The sequence below is a fragment of the Haliotis rubra genome, unplaced genomic scaffold (assembly GCF_003918875.1).
Source record: "Haliotis rubra isolate DU_JTF1 unplaced genomic scaffold, ASM391887v1 Scf888, whole genome shotgun sequence".
NCBI classification, from domain to species: Eukaryota; Metazoa; Mollusca; class Gastropoda; order Lepetellida; family Haliotidae; genus Haliotis; species Haliotis rubra.
The window spans coordinates 277,614-299,426 of record NW_025767621.1 but is presented as its reverse complement, the minus strand read 5'-3'; the positions used below and the strand labels follow the sequence as shown (position 1 = coordinate 299,426).

At 39.3% G+C, this 21,813-nt stretch overlaps 1 protein-coding gene across 1 annotated transcript in view; it reads left to right on the top strand.

Annotated features, from left to right (window-relative positions):
* Window positions 1-20,800, top strand: part of LOC124263531 (transforming growth factor-beta-induced protein ig-h3-like) — a 24,704-nt gene extending 3,904 nt beyond the window's left edge. The window contains exons 3-6 of the mRNA XM_046698194.1: window positions 15,529-15,733; window positions 16,504-16,605; window positions 19,690-19,800; window positions 20,636-20,800. Of these exons, the coding sequence (XP_046554150.1) occupies window positions 15,529-15,733; window positions 16,504-16,605; window positions 19,690-19,800; window positions 20,636-20,763 (546 nt within the window). The 3' untranslated portion in view covers window positions 20,764-20,800. The remainder of the gene's footprint in view (window positions 1-15,528; window positions 15,734-16,503; window positions 16,606-19,689; window positions 19,801-20,635) is intronic.
* The last annotated feature ends 1,013 nt before the right edge of the window (window positions 20,801-21,813 follow it).

The window sequence follows — 21,813 nt, the reverse complement described above, 5'->3', positions numbered from 1 at the left end:
TATGGACCTCACCATTTACAGACCACCAGTGGAATATTGCCGAGTGCGGCGTAAAACTAACTCACTCACTCACTAATCAAATGGAAAATTGCATTACTTGCAATTTTGAAACTAATCTTGACCATCCTGTGTCTGAATGCATTATTTAGTAATAGCCTTCGTGCTCTAAAATAGAGTTATCTACGTGTAGAACTGCAAGCACATACCAGTATGATAAGAAGGTGCGGACTCATGCCTAATTTGAAAGTCATTCCTGAGACTCCAACATTTGGTGGTTAGATTTGGTCAGCTGCAGATTAACGCGTGGACCCACGCGATACCCGAGTCTGCGACCTCGTACTCAAAATGACTGTGGTCAAAGATACGCATGCGTAGTAATAAGTAGGTTATATAACTCCTCTATCTGGAGGAAACGTACAAGCCCCTTGCTTTTGCTTTATGAAATTTCATAGCCGGCTGCCTTTTATAAGTTGCTTCAACTTTTCGGCACCTTCCTTCAAGATGATGCGGGTGGTTGTTTGGCTTTTGTAGCAAGTGTTGCCCATTGTTTGCCAAATTTGGTGGATGATTTAGCGGGCACACGGGAACACTTCCAGCTGGCGGATCTGATAACTAAAGCTGTATCTCTTGAAGCCATCTCTCAAAGGACCAGGTATGACAGTGCCGTGGGAATGTTTGGCATTCAGGTTGTACATTCGATGTTCTTGTAAAATGTAGAAAATTGTTCTTCATAATCAGAGTGAAATGCTGGGCTTCACACATTGTACTCATGGGGGAATCGATGCGGCCTTCTTCGGCGTAACGAGCGAACACTTTAGTCACTAGGCTACCTTCATGATCAAATTGGCCCAGACAGACATTCCAAGAACCAAGCATGACGGTATTCAGGTGTATGAAGTCGTGACAAGACTTTATGAGAACGATTGGAATGCATAAATAAATAAAATGGACGCCTTTAAATACAGTGCTTATTGCATGTACTAAAGGTATGACATGAACTCGCAAAATATGTTTCAAAGTTATGCATTTGAAGAGATGCACAAAACTTAGGTAATAGGGAACTAAAGTGTTACTGGGTAGTATATATGCATAACCAAATCAATCATACATAATGAAGCACATCCTTGGCACAGTAGAATGCATTAATCTAATCAATGCTAATTTATTTTCTTCAAAGGTCCCTTCACCATCTCCTCGCTCCACTTTAATCCAGCGTTTGACGCTATCCCTAAAGATGATCTCAACGCTACCTTCGCTGACACCAATGACCTGGCAAAACACTCCTCAAGCATCACGTCCCGCAAGGAGAGATCTTCAGCTGGGACATCCAGTCAGGCCGGATCGTCCATAGTCCCACTGGCCACGCCATCAGGATGTACGCCAAACAGGGCAATGTAAGTAATACACACTGCACACGGCATAAAGGGATGTTTATATACAGGGCTATATATAAGTGATATAAAAAGATAATACGTCAGAGTGTACAAACAGAGCAATGTAAGTAATACACACTGCACAACGGCACCACGATACGTTTATATGCAGGGCCATATAAGTGATATAAAAGATAATACCAGGGTGTACAAACAGAGCAAATGTAAGCAATCACACACCGTACACGGCAACCACGATATTTATAGACAGGGCTATATATGATATAAAGATAATACGTCAGGGTGTACAAACAGAGCAATGTAAAGTAATACACACTGTACACGGCATCACGATGTTTTATATACAGGGCTATGTAAATGATACAAAAAAGATAATACGTCAGGGTGCAAACAGAGCAATGTGGGTAATACACACCGTGTACACGGCATCGCGATGTTCAGTATGCAGGGCTGTGTAAGTGATACAAAAGATAATACGTCAGGGTGTACAAACAGAGCAATGTAAGTAATACACACCGTACACGGCATCGCGATGTTCATATGCAGGGCCATGTAAGTGATATAAAAGATAATACGTCAGGGTGTACAAACAGAGCAATGTAAAGCAATACTAATTAATTCTGCGTACATGGCATCACGGTGTTTATATACAGGGCTATGTAGTGGGATACAAAAGATAATACGTCAGGGTGTACAAACAGAGCAATGTAAGTAATACACACTGTACACGGCATCAATGATGTTTATATACAGGGCTATGTAAGGATACAAAAGATAATACGTCAGGGTGTACAAACAGAGAAATGTAAGTAATACACACTGTACACGGCATCGCGATGTTCATATGCAGGGCTATATAAGATATGATAAAAAAGATAATAGGTCAGGGTGTACAAACAGAGCAATGTAAGTAATACACACTGTACACGGCATCACGATGTTTATAGACAGGGCTATGTAAGTGATACAAAAAAAAGATAATAGGTCAGGGTGTACAAACAGAGCAATGTAAGTAATACACACCGTACACGGCATCACAATGTTCATATACAGGGCAATGTATGTTTTTACAAGATAATACGTCAGGAGTGTACAAATAGAGCAATGTAAGTAATAATACACACGGCATCACGATGTTTATATACAGGGCTATGTAAGTGATACAAAAGATAATAGGTCAGGGGGTGTACAAACAGAGCAATGTAAGTAATACACACTGTACACGGCATCACGATGTTTATATACAGGGCTATGTAAGTGATACAAAAGATAATACGTCAGGGTGTACAAACAGAGCAATGTAAGTAATACACACTGCGTACATGGCATCACGGTGTTTATATACAGGGCAATGTATGTTTTACAAGATAATACGTCAGGTGTACAAACAGAGCAATGTAAGTAATACACACTCGTAATAACGGCACCACGATATTTATAGACAGGGCTATATAAGTGATATAAAAGATAATACGTCAGGGTGTACAAACAGAGCAATGTAAAGTAATACACACTGTACACGGCATCACGATGTTTATATACAGGGCTATGTAAATGATACAAAAGATAATACGTCAGGGTGTACAAACAGAGCAATGTAAGTAATACACACACTGTACACGGCATCGCGATGTTCATATGCAGGGCTGTGTAAGGATACAAAAGATAATAGGTCAGGGTGTACAAACAGAGCAATGTAAGTAATACACACTGTACACGGCATCGCGATGTTCATATGCAGGGCTGTGTAAGTGATACAAAAAAAGATAATACGTCAGGGTGTACAAACAGAGCAATGTAAGTAATACACACTGTACATGGCATCACGGTGTTTATATACAGGGCTATGTAAGGATACAAAAGATAATACGTCAGGGTGTAAAAAAGAGCAATGTAAGTAATACACACTGTACACGGCATCAACGATGTTTATATACAGGGCTATGTAAGTGATACAAAAAGATAATACGTCAGGGTGTACAAACAGAGCAATGTAAGTAATACACACTGTACACGGCATCGCGATGTTCATATGCAGGGCTATGTAAGTGATACAAAGATAATAGGTCTGGGGTGTACAAAACAGAACAATGTAAGTAATACACACTGTACACGGCATCACGATGTTTATAGACAGGGCCATGTAAGTGATACAAAAGATAATAGGTCAGGGTGTACAAACAGAGCAATGTAAGTAATACACACTGTACACGGCATCAGCCGATGTTCATATACAGGGCAATGTATGTTTTTTACAAGATAATACGTCAGAGTGTACAAATAGAGCAAATGTAAGCAATACACACACGGCATCACGATGTTTATATACAGGGCTATGTAAGAAGGATACAAAAGATAATACGTCAGGTGTACAAACAGAGCAATGTAAGTAATACACACTGTACATGGCATCACGGTGTTTATATACAGGGCAATGTATGTTTTTACAAGATAATACGTCAGGGTGTACAACAGAGCAATGTAAAGTAATACACACTGTACACGGCATCACGATGTTTATATACAGGGCTATGTAAGTGATACAAAAAAGATAATACGTCAGGGTGTACAAACAGAGCAACGTGGCAATACACACTGTACATGGCATCACGGTGTTTATATACAGGGCAATGTATGTTTTCACAAGATAATACGTCAGGGTGTACAAACAGAGCAATGTAAGTAATACACACCGTACACGGCATCGGGCCGATGTTTATCTACAGGGCTATGTAAGTGATACAAAAGATAATAGGTCAGGGTGTACAAACAGAGCAATGTTAGTAATACACACTGTACACGGCATCACGCTGTTCATATACAGGGCTATGTAAGTTTTATATACAGGGCAATGTATGTTTTTACAAGATAATACGTCAGGGTGTACAACAGAGACAACGTATAATACACACTGTACACGGCACCACGATATTTATAGACAGCCATGTAAGCATACTAAAAAGATAATACGTCAGAGCGTGTACAAAAGGACATGTAAGTAATACACACTGTACTTAACCGCATCACGATGTTTATATACACAGGGCTGTGTAAGTGATACCAAAGATAATACGTCAGGGTGTACAAACAGAGCAATGTAAGTAATACACACCGTAACACGGCATCACGATGTTTTATATACAGGGCTATGTAAGGATACAAAAGATAATGTGTCAGGGTGTACAAACAGAGCAATGTAAGTAATACACACTGCACATGTATTTCACGATGTTTATATACAGGGCTGTGTAAGGATACAAAAAGATAATAGGTCAGGGGGTGTACAAATAGAGCAATGTTAGTAATCAATAACACTGTACCCGGCATCACGGTGTTGATATACAGGGCTATGTAAGTTTATATATACAGGGCAATGTATGTCTTTACAAGATAATACGTCAGGGTGTACAAACAGAGCAATGTGAAGTAATACCACACTGTACACGGCATCACGATGTTTATATACAGGGCTATGTAAAGTGATACAAAAAAGATAATAGGTCAGGATGTACAAACAGAGCAATGTAAGTAATACACACTGTACACGGCATCAACGATGTTTATATACAGGGCTGTGTAATTGATACTAAAAGATAATACTTCAGGGTGTACAAACAGAGCAATGTAAGTAATACACACTGTACACGGCATCACGATGTTTATAGACAGGGCTATGTAAGTGATACTTAAAGATAATACGTCAGGGTGTACAAACAGAGCAATGTAAGTAATACACGCTGTACACGGCATCCACGATGTTTATAGACAGGGCTGTGTAAGAGTGATACTAAAGATAATACGTCAGGGTGTACAAACAGAGCAATGTAAGTAATACACACACGGCATCGCGATGTTATATACAGGGCTATGTTAAGTGATACAAAAGATAATACGTCAGGGTGTACAAACAGAGCAATGTAAGTAATACACACTGTACACGGCATCGCGATGTTCATATACAGGGCTATGTAAGTGATACAAAAGATAATACGTCAGGGTGTACAAACAGAGCAATGTAAGTAATACACACTGTACACGGCATCACGATGTTTATATACAGGGCTATGTAAGTGATACAAAAGATAATAGGTCAGGGTGTACAAATAGAACAATGTTAGTAATACACACTGTACACGGCATCACGGTGTTTATATACAGGGCTATGTAAGTTTATATACAGGGCAATGTATGTTTTTTACAAGATAATACGTCAGGGTGTACAAACAGAGCAATGTAAGTAATACACACTGTACACGGCACCACGATATTTATAGACAGGGCTATATAAGAGTGATATAAAAGATAATACGTCAGGGTGTACAAACAGATCAAAGTAAATAACACACTGTACACGGCATCACGATGTTTATATACAGGGCTATGTAAATGATACAAAAAGATAATACGTCAGTGGGGTGTACAAACAGAGCAATGTAAAGTAATACACACTGTACACGGCATCGCGATGTTCATATGCAGGGCTGTGTAAGTGATACAAAAGATAATACGTCAGGGTGTACAAACAGAGCAATGTAAGTAATACACACTGTACACGGCATCGCGATGTTCATATGCAGGGCTATGTAAGTGATACTAAAGATAATACGTCAGGGTGTACAAACAGAGCAATGTAAGTAATACACACTGTACATGGCATCACGGTGTTTATATACAGGGCTATGTAAGTGATACAAAAGATAATACGTCAGGGTGTACAAAACAGAGCAATGTAAGTAATACACACTGCACATGGCTTCACGATGTTTATATACAGGGCTGTGTAAGTGATACAAAGATAATAGGTCAGGGTATGTACAAATAGAGCAATGTTAGTAATACACACTGTACCCGGCATCACGGTGTTGATATACAGGGCTATGTAAGTTTATATACAGGGCAATGTATGTTTTTACAAGATAATACGTCAGTGTACAAACAGAGCAATGTAAGTAATACACACTGTACACGGCATCACGATGTTTATATACAGGGCTATGTAAGAATTGATACAAAAGATAATAGGTCAGGATGTACAAACAGAGCAATGTAAGTAATACACACTGTACACGGCATCACGATGTTTATATACAGGGCTGTGTAAGTGATACTAAAGATAATACTTCAGGGTGTACAAACAGAGCAATGTAAAATTAATACACACTGTACACGGCATCACGATGTTTATAGACAGGGCTATGTAAGTGATACTTAAAGATAATACGTCAGGGTGTACAAACAGAGCAATGTAAGTAATACACGCTGTACACGGCATCACGATGTTTATAGACAGGGCTGTGTGAAAGTGATACTAAAGATAATACGCCAGGGTGTACAAACAGAGCAATGTAAGTAATACATAATGTACACGGCATCGCGATGTTATATACAGGGCTATGTAAGTGATACAAAGATAATAGGTCAGGGTGTACAAACAGAGCAATGTAAAAGTAATACACACTGTACGGCATCGCGATGTTTATAGACAGGGCTATGTAAAGTGATACTAAAGATAATACGTCAGGGTGTACAAACAAATGTAATGTAATAACACGCTGTAACACGGCATCACGATGTTTATAGACAGGGCTGTGTAAGTGATACCTAAAGATAATACGTCAGGGTGTACAAACAGAGCAATGTAAGTAATACATACTGTACACGGCATCGCGATGTTATATACAGGGCTATGTAAAGTGATAAAAAAGATAATAGGTCAGGGTGTACAAACAGATAAATGTAAATACTACACTGTACACGCATCGATAAGCGATGTTCATATACAGGGCTGGCATGTAAAGTGATACAAAGATAATACGTCAGGGTGTACAAACAGAGCAATGTAAGTAATGCGACACTGTACACGGCATCACGATGTTTATATACATTGCGGGCTATGTAAGTGATACAAAGATAATAGGTCAGGGTGTACACAAACAGAACAATGTTAGTAATACACACTGTACACGGCATCACGGTGTTTATATACAGGGCTATGTAAGTTTATATACAGGGCAATGCAGTATGTTTTTACAAGATAATACGTCAGGGTGTACAAACAAGGAGCAATGTAAAAATTAATACACACTGTACACGGCACCACGACGATATTTATAGACAGTGGGCTATATAGAGTGATATAAAGATAATACGTCAGGGTGGTACAAACAAGAGCAATGTACTTAAGTAATATACACCTTGTACACAGCATCACGATGTTTATATACAGGGCTATGTGAAATGGATATTAAAAAGATAATACGTCAGGGTGCGTACAAACAGAGCAATGTAAGTATTACACACTGTACACACGGCATCGCGATGTTCATACATGCAGGGCTGTGTGTAGAGTGATACGAAAGATAACACGTCAGGGTGTACAAACAGAGCAATGTAAAGTAATACACACTGTACACGGCATCATGATGTTCATATGCAGGGCTATGCGCGAGTGATACAAAAGATAATGCGTCAGGGGTGTACAAAACAGAGCAATGTGAAGTAATACACACCGTACATGGCATCACGGTGTTTATATACAGGGCTATGTAAGTGATAAAAGATAATACGTCAGGGTGTACAAACATGGCAATGTAAAGTAATATACACACTGCACATGGCTTCACGATGTTTATATACAGGGCTGTGTAAGTGATACAAAAGATAATAGAGTCAGGGTGTACAAATAGAGGAATAGTAATGTACACCGTGTGCGGCATCACGGTGCGTTGATATAATAATAGGCCATGTAAGTTTTTATATACAGGGCAAATGTATGTTTTTACAAGATAATACGTCAGGGCGTACAAACAGAGCAATGTAAGTAATACACACTGTACACGGCATCACGCGATGTTTATATACAGGGCCATGTAAATTGATACAAAGATAATAGGTCAGGATGTACAAACAGAGCAATGTAAGTAATACCACACCGTACACGGCATCACGACGTTTATATACAGATAATGTATAGAAATTGATACCTAAAGATAATAATTTCAGGGTGTACAAACAGAGCAAATGTAAATAATACACACTGTACACGGCATCACGATGTTTATAGACAGGGCTATGTAAGTGATACTCAAAGATAATACGTCAGGCGTACAAACAGAGGCAAATGTGGGCAATACACGCCGTAATTACGGCATCACGATGTTTATAGACAGGGCTGTGTAAGAAGTGATACCAAAGATAATACCGTCAGGGTGTACAAACAGAGCTAAATGTTTAAGTAATACATACCGTACTAACGGCATCGCGATGTTATATACAGGGCTATGTAAAGTGATACAAAAAGATAATAGGTCAGGGTGTACAAACAGAGCAATCGTAAGTAATACACACTGTACACGGCATCGCGATGTTCATATACAGGGCCATGTAAGTGATACAAAAAGATAATACGTCAGGGTGTACAAACAGAAGCAATGTAGCAGTAATACACACTGCACATGGCTTCACGATGTTTATATACAGGGCTGTGTAAGTGATACAAAGATAATAGAGTCAGGGTGTACAAATAGAACAATGTTAGTAATACACACTGTACACGGCATCACGGTGTTTATATACGTCAGGGCTATATGTAAGTTTATATACAGGGCAATGTATGTTTTTACAAGATAATACGTCAGGGTGTACAAACAGAGCAATGTAAGTAATACACACTGTACACGGCACCACGATATTTATAGACAGGGCTATATAAAATTGATATAAAAGATAATACGTCAGGTGTACAAACAGAGCAATGTAAGTAATACACACTGTACACGGCATCACGATGTTTATATACAGGGCTATGTAAATGATACAGAAAAGATAATACGTCAGGGTGTACAAACAGAGCAATGTAAGTAATACACACTGTACACGGCATCGCGATGTTCATATGCAGGGCTGTGTAAAGTGATACAAAAGATAATACGTCAGGGTGTACAAACAGAGCAATGTAAGTAATACACACTGTACACGGCATCGCGATGTTCATATGCAGGGCTATGTAAAGTGATACAAAGATAATACGTCAGGGTGTACAAACAGAGCAATGTAAGTAATACACACCTGTACATGGCATCACGGTGTTTATATACAGGGCTATGTAAGTGATACAAAAGATAATACGTCAGAATTATGTACAAAAGAGCAATGTAAGTAATACACACTGTACACGGCATCACGATGTTTATAGACAGGGCTATGTAAAGTGATACAAAAGATAATAGGTCAGGGTGTACAAAAAACAGAGCAATGTAAGTAGCTTACACACTGTACACGGCATCACGATGTTCATATACAGGGCAATGTATGTTTTACAAGATAATACGTCAGAGTGTACAAATAGAGCAATGTAAGTAATACACACACGGCATCACGATGTTTATATACAGGGCTATGTAAGTGATACAAAAGATAATACGTCAGGGTGTACAAACAGAGCAATGTAAGTAATACACACTGTACACGGCATCACGATGTTTATATACAGGGCTATGTAAAGTGATACAAAGATAATACGTCAGGGTGTACAAACAGAGCAATGTAAAGTAATACACACTGTACATGGCATCACGGTGTTTATATACAGGGCAATGTATGTTTTTACAAGATAATACGTCAGGGTGTACAAACAGAGCAATGTAAAAGTAATACACACTGTACACGGCATCACGATGTTTATATACAGGGCTATGTAAAGTGATACAAAGATAATACGTCAGGGTGTACAAACAGAGCAATGTAAGTAATACACACTGTACATGGCATCACGGTGTTTATATACAGGGCAATGTATGTTTTCACAAGATAATACGTCAGGGTGTACAAACAGAGCAATGTAAGTATATACACACTGTACACGGCATCACGATGTTTATATACAGGGCTATGTAAGTGATACAAAGATAATAGGTCAAGGGTGTACAAATAGAGCAATGTTAGTAATACACACTGTACACGGCATCACGCTGTTGATATACAGGGCTATGTAAGTTTATATACAGGGCAATGTATGTTTTCACAAGATAATACGTCAGGGTGTACAAACAGAGCAATGTAAGTAATACACACTGTACACGGCACCACGATATTTATAGACAGGGCTATGTAAGTGATACAAAGATAATACGTCAGAGTGTACAAAAGGGACATGTAAGTAATACACACTGTACACTGCATCACGATGTTTATATACAGGGCTGTGTAAGTGATACTAAAGATAATACGTCAGGGTGTACAAACAGAGCAATGTAAAGTACGTACACACTGTACGGCATCACGGTGTTGATATACAGGGCTATGTAAAGTTTATATACAGGGCAATGTATGTTTTTACAAGATAATACGTCAGGGTGTACAAACAGAGCAATGTAAGTAATACACACTGTACACGGCATCTGATGTTTATATACAGGGCTATGTAAAGTGATACTAAAAGATAATAGGTCAGGGTGTACAAACAGAGCAATGTAAGTAATACACACTGTACACGGCATCGCGTTCGATGTTCATATACAGGGCTATGTAAGTGATACAAAAGATAATACGTCAGGGTGTACAAACAGAGCAATGTAAGTAATACACACTGTACACGGCATCACGATGTTTATATACAGGGCTATGTAAAGTGATACTAAAGAGATAATAGGTCAGGGTGTACAAATAGAACAATGTTAAGTAATACACACTGTACACGGCATCACGGTGTTTATATACAGGGCTATGTAAGTTTATATACAGGGCAATGTAATGTTTTTACAAGATAATACGTCAGGGTGTACAAACAGAGCAATGTAAAGTAATACACACTGTACACGGCATCACGATGTTTATATACAGGGCTATGTAAGTGATACAAAAGATAATACGTCAGGGTGTACAAAACAGAGCAATGTAAGTAATACACACTGTACATGGCATCACGGTGTTTTATATACAGGGCAATGTATGTTTTTCACAAGATAATACGTCAGGGTGTACAAACAGAGCAATGTAAGTAATACACACTGTACACGGCATCACGATGTTTATATACAGGGCTATGTAAGTGATACAAAAGATAATAGGTCAGGGTGTACAAATGGGAACAATGTTAGTAATACACACACTGTACACGGCATCACGGTGTTGATATACAGGGCTATGTAAGTTTATATACAGGGCAATGTATGTTTTTTTTACAAGATAATACGTCAGGGTGTACAAACAGAGCAATGTAAAGTAATACACACTGTACACGGCACCCATGATATTTATAGACAGGGCTATATAAGTGATATAAAAGATAATACGTCAGTGTGTACAAACAAGAGCAATGTAAGTAAATACACACTGTGCACGGCATCACGATGTTTATATATGGGGCTATGGAAATGATGCAAAGATAATAACACGTAAAGATTGTACAAACAGAGCAATGTATAATAATAGACACTGTACACGGCATCGCGATGTTCATATACCAGGGCTGTGTAAATTGATACAAAAAGATAATACGTCAGGGTGTACAAAACAGAGCAATAATTGACACAAAAGATAATGCGTCAGATGCGGTACAAACAGAGCAATGTAAGTAATACACACTGTACATGGCATCACGGTGTTTATATACAGGGCTAGTAAATGATACAAAAGATAATACGTCAGGGTGTACAAAAGAGCAATGTAAGTAATATAATGCACTGTACACGGCATCACGATGTTTATATACAGGGCTATGTAAGTGATACAAAGATAATACGTCAGGGTGTACAAACAGAGCAATGTAAGTAATACACACTGTACACGGCATCGCGATGTTCATATGCAGGGCTATGTAAAGTGATACAAAGATAATACGTCAGGGTGTACAAACAGAGCAATGTAAGTAATACACACTGTACACGGCATCACGATGTTTATAGACAGGGCTATGTAAGTGATACAAAGATAATAGGTCAGGGTGTACAAACAGAGCAATGTAAAGTAATACACACTGTACACGGCATCACGATGTTCATATACAGGGCAATGTAAGTTTTACAAGATAATACGTCAGAGTGTACAAACAGAGCAATGTAAAGTAATACACTGTACACGGCATCACGATGTTTATATACAGGGCTATGTAAGTGATACTAAAGATAATACGTCAGGGTGTACAAACAGAGCAATGTAAGTAATACACACTGTACACGGCATCACGATGTTTATATACAGGGCTATGTAAGTGATACTAAAGATAATACGTCAGGGTGTACAAACAGAGCAATGTAAGTAATACACACTGTACATGGCATCACGGTGTTTATATATACTGGGCAATGTATGTTTTACAAAGATAATACGTCAGGGTGTACAAACAGAGCAATGTAAGTAATACACACTGTACACGGCATCACGATGTTTATATACAGGGCTATGTAAGTGATACTAAAGATAATACGTCAGGGTGTACAAACAGAGCAATGTAAGTAATACACACTGTACACGGCATCACGGTGTTTATATACAGGGCAATGTATGTTTTTCACAAGATAATACGTCAGGGTGTACAAACAGAGCAATGTAAGTAATACACACTGTACACGGCATCACGATGTTTATATACAGGGCTATGTAAAGTGATACAAAGATAATAAGGTCAGGGTGTACAAACAGAGCAATGTTAGTAATACACACTGTACACGGCATCACGGTGTTTATATACAGGGCTATGTAAGTTTATATACAGGGCAATGTATGTTTTTTACAAGATAATACGTCAGGGTGTACAAACAGAGCAATGTAAGTAATACACACTGTACACGGCATCACGATATTTATAGACAGGGCTATGTAAGTGATACAAAAGATAATACGTCAGAGTGTACAAACAGAGCAATGTAAGTAATACACACTGTACACGGCATCACGATGTTTATATACAGGGCTATGTAAGTGATACAAAAGATAATACGTCAGGGTGTACAAACAGAGCAATGTAAGTAATACACACTGTACACGGCATCACGGTGTTTATATACAGGGCTATGTAAGTTTATATACAGGGCAATGTATGTTTTTTACAAGATAATACGTCAGGGTGTACAAACAGAGCAATGTAAGTAATACACACTGTACACGGCATCACGATGTTTATATACAGGGCTATGTAAGTGATACAAAAGATAATACGTCAGGGTGTACAAACAGAGCAATGTAAGTAATACACACTGTACACGGCATCACGATGTTTATATACAGGGCTGTGTAAGTGATACTAAAGATAATACGTCAGGGTGTACAAACAGAGCAATGTAAGTAATACACACTGTACACGGCATCACGATGTTTATATACAGGGCTATGTAAGTGATACTAAAGATAATACGTCAGGGTGTACAAACAGAGCAATGTAAGTAATACACACTGTACACGGCATCACGATGTTTATATACAGGGCTATGTAAGTGATACAAAAGATAATACGTCAGGGTGTACAAACAGAGCAATGTAAGTAATACACACACGGCATCGCGATGTTATATACAGGGCTATGTAAGTGATACAAAAGATAATACGTCAGGGTGTACAAACAGAGCAATGTAAGTAATACACACTGTACACGGCATCGCGATGTTTATATACAGGGCTATGTAAGTGATACAAAAGATAATACGTCAGGGTGTACAAACAGAGCAATGTAAGTAATACACACTGTACACGGCATCACGATGTTTATATACAGGGCTATGTAAGTGATACAAAAGATAATAGGTCAGGGTGTACAAATAGAACAATGTTAGTAATACACACTGTACACGGCATCACGGTGTTTATATACAGGGCTATGTAAGTTTATATACAGGGCAATGTATGTTTTTTACAAGATAATACGTCAGGGTGTACAAACAGAGCAATGTAAGTAATACACACTGTACACGGCACCACGATATTTATAGACAGGGCTATGTAAGTGATACAAAAGATAATACGTCAGGGTGTACAAACAGAGCAATGTAAGTAATACACACTGTACACGGCATCACGATGTTTATATACAGGGCAATGTATGTTTTTACAAGATAATACGTCAGGGTGTACAAACAGAGCAATGTAAGTAATACACACACTGTACACGGCACCACGATATTTATATACAGGGCTATGTAAGTTTTTTACAAGATAATACGTCAGGGTGTACAAACAGAGCAATGTAAGTAATACACACTGTACACTGCATCACGATGTTTATATACAGGGTAATGTATGTTTTTCACAAGATAATACGTCAGAGTGTACAAACATTTCAAAGTAAGTTAAATTACTGGACTCGGTATCGTGTACACACAGGGTAGATTCAGTAATACACCTTATTGTAGATACAGGGCAATGTAAACAATACACACAGCACATGACATCAGAGTGTACAGACAGGACATTGAACCAGTTCATAACGGAGGATATATCAAGTGGTATATAGAGTGTAATGTGTTACAATGAATGCACCATGGCCAAGGGGTATATAGCTGGAAATGAAAGTACTAACCAATGGAAACCTCAGGATTAAAGGGGCGATGGGGTAACCTAGTGGTTAAAGCGTTCGCTCGTCACGCCGAAGACCCGGGTTCGATTCCCCACATGGATACAATGTGTGAAGCCCATTTCTGGAGTCCCCCACCGTGATATTTTTGGACTATTGCTAAAAAAAGCGGTGTAAAATCATCCACACTCCCTCACTCACTCATGATTACACTCAGGGCACTATAAATATTGCATATAGGAAACTATATCAGGGTGTACATTCACGCCCATGTGTACCCGATACCGTTAAATTGTAAGATGAATGTAATGCATCTGTTTGTAGTCACCAGACAACTCAAAATGTAGCTAAAGCACTGACGAGTCAACAAATGTCACGACCGTTTGTGATTTTTCCCTTTTACATAAAGTCTAAGACTTGCTGTTAAAACAGAACCTTTAATTAGGGTTTATCATGTGTACACTCCAAGATCTATCTTGGAAAAATAAATGACGTCATCCATTTGATACAGTTTAATTTAAAATATCAGCAATATAATGTTATTAAAGCTTTGCAATTGACCGTACAGCTTTAACGTCATATATTAATATAAGCGATGTAATGTCATGTAATATCGACTTAAATCTTCAGGATATTTATTTCAACAATGCTAAAGCTGTGGCTGTCGACCTTGAAACTGATAATGGTGTCATCTACCTTCTGGACACTGTTCTGGATGTGCCCGAGGGTACTATCTACGGTATTCTGGAAAATCCAGATTACAAACTGTCCAAGTTTAGGTCGGCCGTCGACAAAGTCCGTTATGACAGACTGCTCAACACAACCTATTCCTATGGTTAGTTCAATATTTCTACATTTTAAAGGTAGTCATCCACATTTAAATCAATCCTAAAACAATCACTTTAGTTCCTATTCATGAATTTCCTGTGAAGAAAGGATTGTCTATTAAATACATAGGAATGTATTGCTTTAAATGTCCTTGCCTGCTGGTATCAAGTGAAAATGTTAGAGCTCTATGTCTTCAAAAGGATCGGTTTAACATTTTGTTGGTTGTATTTTTTAACGCCGCACTCAGCAACATTCCAGCTATATGGCAGCGGTCTGTAAATAATCGAGTCTGGAGCAGACAATCCAGTGATCAACAGCATGAGCATCGATCTACGATAGTTTGATGCGATGACATGTGTCAACCAAATCAGCAAACCTGACCACCCGATCCCGTTAGTTGCCTCTTATGACAAGCATGAGTTACTGAAAAACAATTCTAACCCGGATCTTCATGGGTCTCTTCATTAAGGAAGTCTCCTATCAATGGTATGGTACAATATCGACACAACGCTTGTTTCGAACAGTGGATAAGTCGATGTAATTACGGTGTTTACAAAGGCGCTGTGTTAACCCTTTTATTGCATATCCAAGTACCCATAATTGAACTAATATTACATGCATAAAAATATAGTTAGATTTCTCTACGGAAACAATTCAAGAATGAGAGTTTTAAGAACTATTTTCCGAAGTAAGTACTGGAAAGACAGAAATCGTCCTTCATCGCTAGAATATGACTGAAATGTTACAAAGTTTGACCACACTCACTCACTCTTTCAGGCAACTACCGTTACACACTGTTCGCACCCAGTGATGATGCCTTTGCTAAGCTGGATCAGTCACAGCTTGATCGCTTCTTCCAGAACCCTACTTACCTGTCAGGTATGACTGGAATGAAGATTATTTATTACAAACAAATTTCTGAGCCATATATTTTCTTTATTGCAGGCGCGTGTAATTGTATGATCGTAACATATGTATCACACTTCTTGTGATGTATCAGGTATCATGCGATTGGTTGATGTGTATGCATGTATCACACCCTTGGGTAATGTATCCCACTTTTTGTGATGCATATGTATGTATCACACCTTTTGTGAGGTATATGCATGTATCACACCTTTTGTGAGGTATATGCATGTATCACACCTTTTGTGAGGTATATGCATGTATCACACCTTTTGTGAGGTATATGCATGTATCACACCTTTTGTGAGGTATATGCATGTATCACACCTTTTGTGATTGATATGCATGTACCACATCTTTTGTGATGTATATGCATGTATCACACCTTTTGTGATTGATATGCATGTATCACATCTTTTGTGAGGTATATGCATGTATCACACTTTTGTGAGGTATATGCATGTATCACACCTTTTGTGAGGTATGTGCATGTATCACACCTTTTGTGAGGTATATGCATGTATCACACCTTTTGTGAGGTATATGCATGTATCACACCTTTTGTGAGATATATGCATGTATCACACCTTTTGTGAGGTATATGTATGTATCACACCTTTTGTGAGGTATATGCATGTATCACACTTTTGTGAGGTATATTCATGTATCACACTTTTTACGAGGTATATGCATGTATCACACTTTTGTGAGGTATGTGCATGTATCACACTTTTTGTGAGTTTTGTATACATGTATTTCATACTTTAGAAATAGGTCATGTACACTCTGTAAAAAATGAAACGCATAGGTGATTTGGAGAATATTGGGCTCATATAGCTGCGGCAAAACAATACAAATATACTATTTATTTCCAAACGTCATCTTTGTGTGATTGTAACAGTTTCATCGCGTCAACGCGGCAATTTAAAAAAAAGGATTCCTTGTAAAAGAAGCTTTTGGAGAAATATTCGCCAAAACGTCACCAAAAAATCATGCAAAGCAAACTGCACGTGCAAGAGAGCGGAAAAGCATACGGTATCGATCACTATAAAAAAGCTAACGTTGTGTTTAATTTTGTCATTCGCTTTTGCCTGGAAAAGGAAAGGAAAGGAAAGGAAAACAGCATGCCACGACTGAGTGCCGCCAATCGAAACGTCGCCATAGGCTGCCTTGAAGCTGGGGAGTAGCAGTTGCCCGACATTTCAACGTTCATCAGAGCATCATATCTCCCCATTGGCATCGTTTCTTGCAGACCGATTCCGCCCAAGATCGCCCCTGAAGCGGCCGTCCAAGAGTTACCACCCAAACCCAGGACCGCTACATCCGGGTTGCTCCTTGTTTAGAGCGACATCTATTGGCGCAATCGCTAGCGGTGGTGTCGTAGAGTACTAGAACCTTAGAAACTGGAGGCGAGTCTGATTCAGTGATGAATCACGGAAGACAGCGTGTTTACTGTCGGAGAAATGAAGGTTTTGCACCTAATTCGACAGATCGACAGTTTTGGTGGAGACAGTGTCATGGTATGGGCTGTGATATCCAGCACACAAACATCTGATTTAGTGGTGGTTCAGGGCAAGTTGAGAGGAAATCGGTACATCAACGAAGTCCTTGCTCTTCACATGCTTCCGATTATGAACCGACAGAGGGATTTGTTCCAGCATGACAACGCTACTTCAAATACAGCACAGGTCACGTTCCGCTACCTTGACAATTCTAACGTTAGTGTCTTGCCATGGCCTTCCCGATCACCAGATCTAAACCCGATAGAAATCCCATGGGATGAACTCGATCGACGTGTACGTCAACGTCAAAACACGCCTAAGACGCTTCCACAACTGCCCATTGCATTGCAGGAAGAGTGGAGAAGAATTCGTCGATTTATCCCGTCTGTGACGAGAAGGTGCCGGGCAGTAATTGCTGCCAATGGTGGCCATACAAAGTGGACGCCATCTTGTGGACTTAAGTAAACAGAAACACCACGATAAAGGCTAATGTCGTGTTGGCGAACGTGTGGATTTTCACCTCGTTTACCACTGAAAATACATGCAATAATTGCTCTTAAACTAACGCAATAAATATTTCTAAAAATGGCTTATGCGTTTCTTATTTTGAAGAGTGTATTACGTGCTTGGAGTATATGCTTCTCCGCGTGAACTACTTCAGTGATGCATGTAAGTGTACATATGCTTGACTAGTGTATGTGCATGTATTACATTTTTAGAGATACATATATATATACAAACACCCCATGTCTGGGTGATCTACAAGCATGTTCCACACGTGTGAATCCTGCACGTGCATGTACTTCCCTTGTGAATAATATGTATGCATATATCAAATATTGGAGTGATATGTAAGCATGCACCATGTGGTTGTTGTTTATGCATGTACAGTTAAACCTGGATATACCGCTACCATCCGTACAGACAAATATCAGACATAATCAGTGACGTAATCACTCAGGAGTATAGAACAAGTAAGTATATGGATGACAACTTCTTACTTGAACACGATACAAGAACCTGTATCGAAACGTCGTGCCCTGAATAAAAGAAGTTGTCATCCATATACTTACTTGTTCTATCTGACTTCCAATTTCTAAAATACCACTCTAAGAAGTCACTCAGGAGTAGATTAGGCGTCTGATTGCTGTCTATATCTCCAAAAGAAAAGGATTAACTCTTGCATTGCACCAACATGCAATGGATTTGGTGATCAAACTTGGCGTTAACTCCAGGAAATTGGAACAGAGGTTCTCTAAGAGCTTGGCGGTAGCGGTATATCCAGTTTGGCGGTATGTCCAGGGAATTATAAAGAGAGGAAACCCGTTCTGGCAACTCATGGCGGTATAACCAGTTTGGCGGTATATCCAGGGGCGGTATATCCAGGTGTGACTGTATTGCCCTTTACCTAGAGATGTACAATGCACGTAACCGTCAAGCCTCCAGCTATGCATTGTTGACATTTCTTGGACAAGCATGTACATTAATCATAATATTATATCGAATAACCCCCAGATTTAGCTGGTTTCACTGCACATCTGTTATGTGATTTCAGACTTGGTCCGTTACCACCTGCACCGTGGAACAATCCACCTGAAAAGTTTGGACCGCAACGGTAGAGTTACATCCCTGTACACCGGCCACGACATCGGTGTCGATATCAGCAGTGAGTACCTTAAGGATAACTATCTAACATATACTACTCAGTGAGTAAAGGGACGTGAGATTTCTTCATATCTTATATCTATTGTTAATCTGCGATGCCTGGTGAATATAGTGACACACGGCCTTCCTCTTTAACTTGTTTTGAGAAATATATGCAGATTTACACATCGCAGTGCATGAGTGAATATTGTATTAAGGACGATGGCAACGTCATGACGTCACAGACATCCACCCCGGATCGACAACCCGTTATTGAATAGAATGTAATATTTGATCAACTTTGACCAAAAAGACAGTCAAAACAGAACTTTGTTATTAGACAATCAATGTCATTCCAATGTCTAAACCTTTACTGCAGAAATATCAATATGCGGTTGATATTTCTCATTTTACGAATGTTCCGCAAATGAGAGTGAAAATACGATATAATGGCATAGGCTGTGAGATGGCTTTTGGGTTAAAGTGTTTTCTAGTCAGAACGAAGATGGTTTTGAGTGAGTGAGTATGGTATTACGCCGCTTTTAGCAATGTTGCAGCAATATCACGGCAGGGGACACCAGAAATGGGCTTCAAATACTGTACCCATATGGGGAATCGAACCCGGGTCTTCGGTGTTACAAGCCAACGCTTTAACCACTAGGCCGCCCCACCGCCCCGAAGATGGGTTTGAATCAACAATCGAGGATAATGTTCAAAGGATTTTCTTGGTGACCATCCCTGATTTAGTGCAGGAACGTTGTGGAGGTGGGAGCAAGACAACCTTCTGAAGCACCAGATGTCATATAACTCACCGATATTGAATGGGAGAATCTAATTCTGTCCTGTTTGTTCTCCAGACAACGACATCCGTCTGAACCACGTGGCTCACCTGACCGAGAGTGATATCGAGGCTGACAATGGCGTCGTCCATATCCTGGACCACGTGCTGATTCCAAGTACCCTCACCGGGCAGATCGTTGGCTAGAAACATAGTTCCATATACAATAAAATAGTGAAGTCATTACCTTGTTAATGGTCGTTTTAACATAAACAGCCGGGCCGGGCCAAAGGAAGGTGTTGAATGTGTATTATATTTGACCTTTATTCATATTTGGAACATCAGCGAAGACCCGTGTCTTCAGCAACCCATGCTTGTCGTAAGAGGCTCGCTACCTTGGTTGACACATGTCATCTATACCAGTTGCTTATATCGATGCTCATGATGTTGATCATTAGATTGTCTGACCCAGACACAAGTATTTGTAGACCACCGCCATAAAGCTATTCCAGCTGCGTGCGACGTAAAATAACAAACAAAACCCCAAAAGTTTGGGGCTATGAGGTTGCTCCGGGAGTTTCGTTATATTGGCGTTATATAGCCCGCCTTGTCATTGTAACCACTTTAGAAAGACAGAACGTGAGAAGATCCTGGTAAGAATTGAACTTCAGCAACACATGTTTGTCGTAAGAGGCCACAGACGGGTGGTGAAACTTGCTGACTTGGCTGACTCATGTCGTCGTATCCCAACTGCGTAGATCGATGCTCATGATATCAGTCACTGGGTTGTCTAGCCAAAATATATTTTCAGACTGCCTTGATATAGCTGGAATGTGTGCAGAGTTAAACAACAAACAAAATAAACTGATCTACAAAAGAAAGTACACATCTGGTGTTTGGGGATGATTTGAAAAGTGTCAAAAAGTCCCTTTGACTGGCAACTTCGCAATTGGGCACGATATCTGTGGTGTTTTGGCAACATATTAGGATAGTCTGCGACTTATGTATCACTTTAATAACTCTTTTCAAAACATTTACGTCGCTTTTTGGAAAGTAATCCAAAAGCACCGGGTGAGTACTTTCTTTTGTACGTCAGGTTAACTAACAAAACTTATTCATCTGCGGCCTGTTGTACATGTACATGAACGATACTATTAAAAGTTAATTTCACAAACGCAATCGGAACTACTCTAGATGATGCATGATCGAATATATACCCCCAACTCTTGCCAATGAATCTACCGTGGTGTATGACAG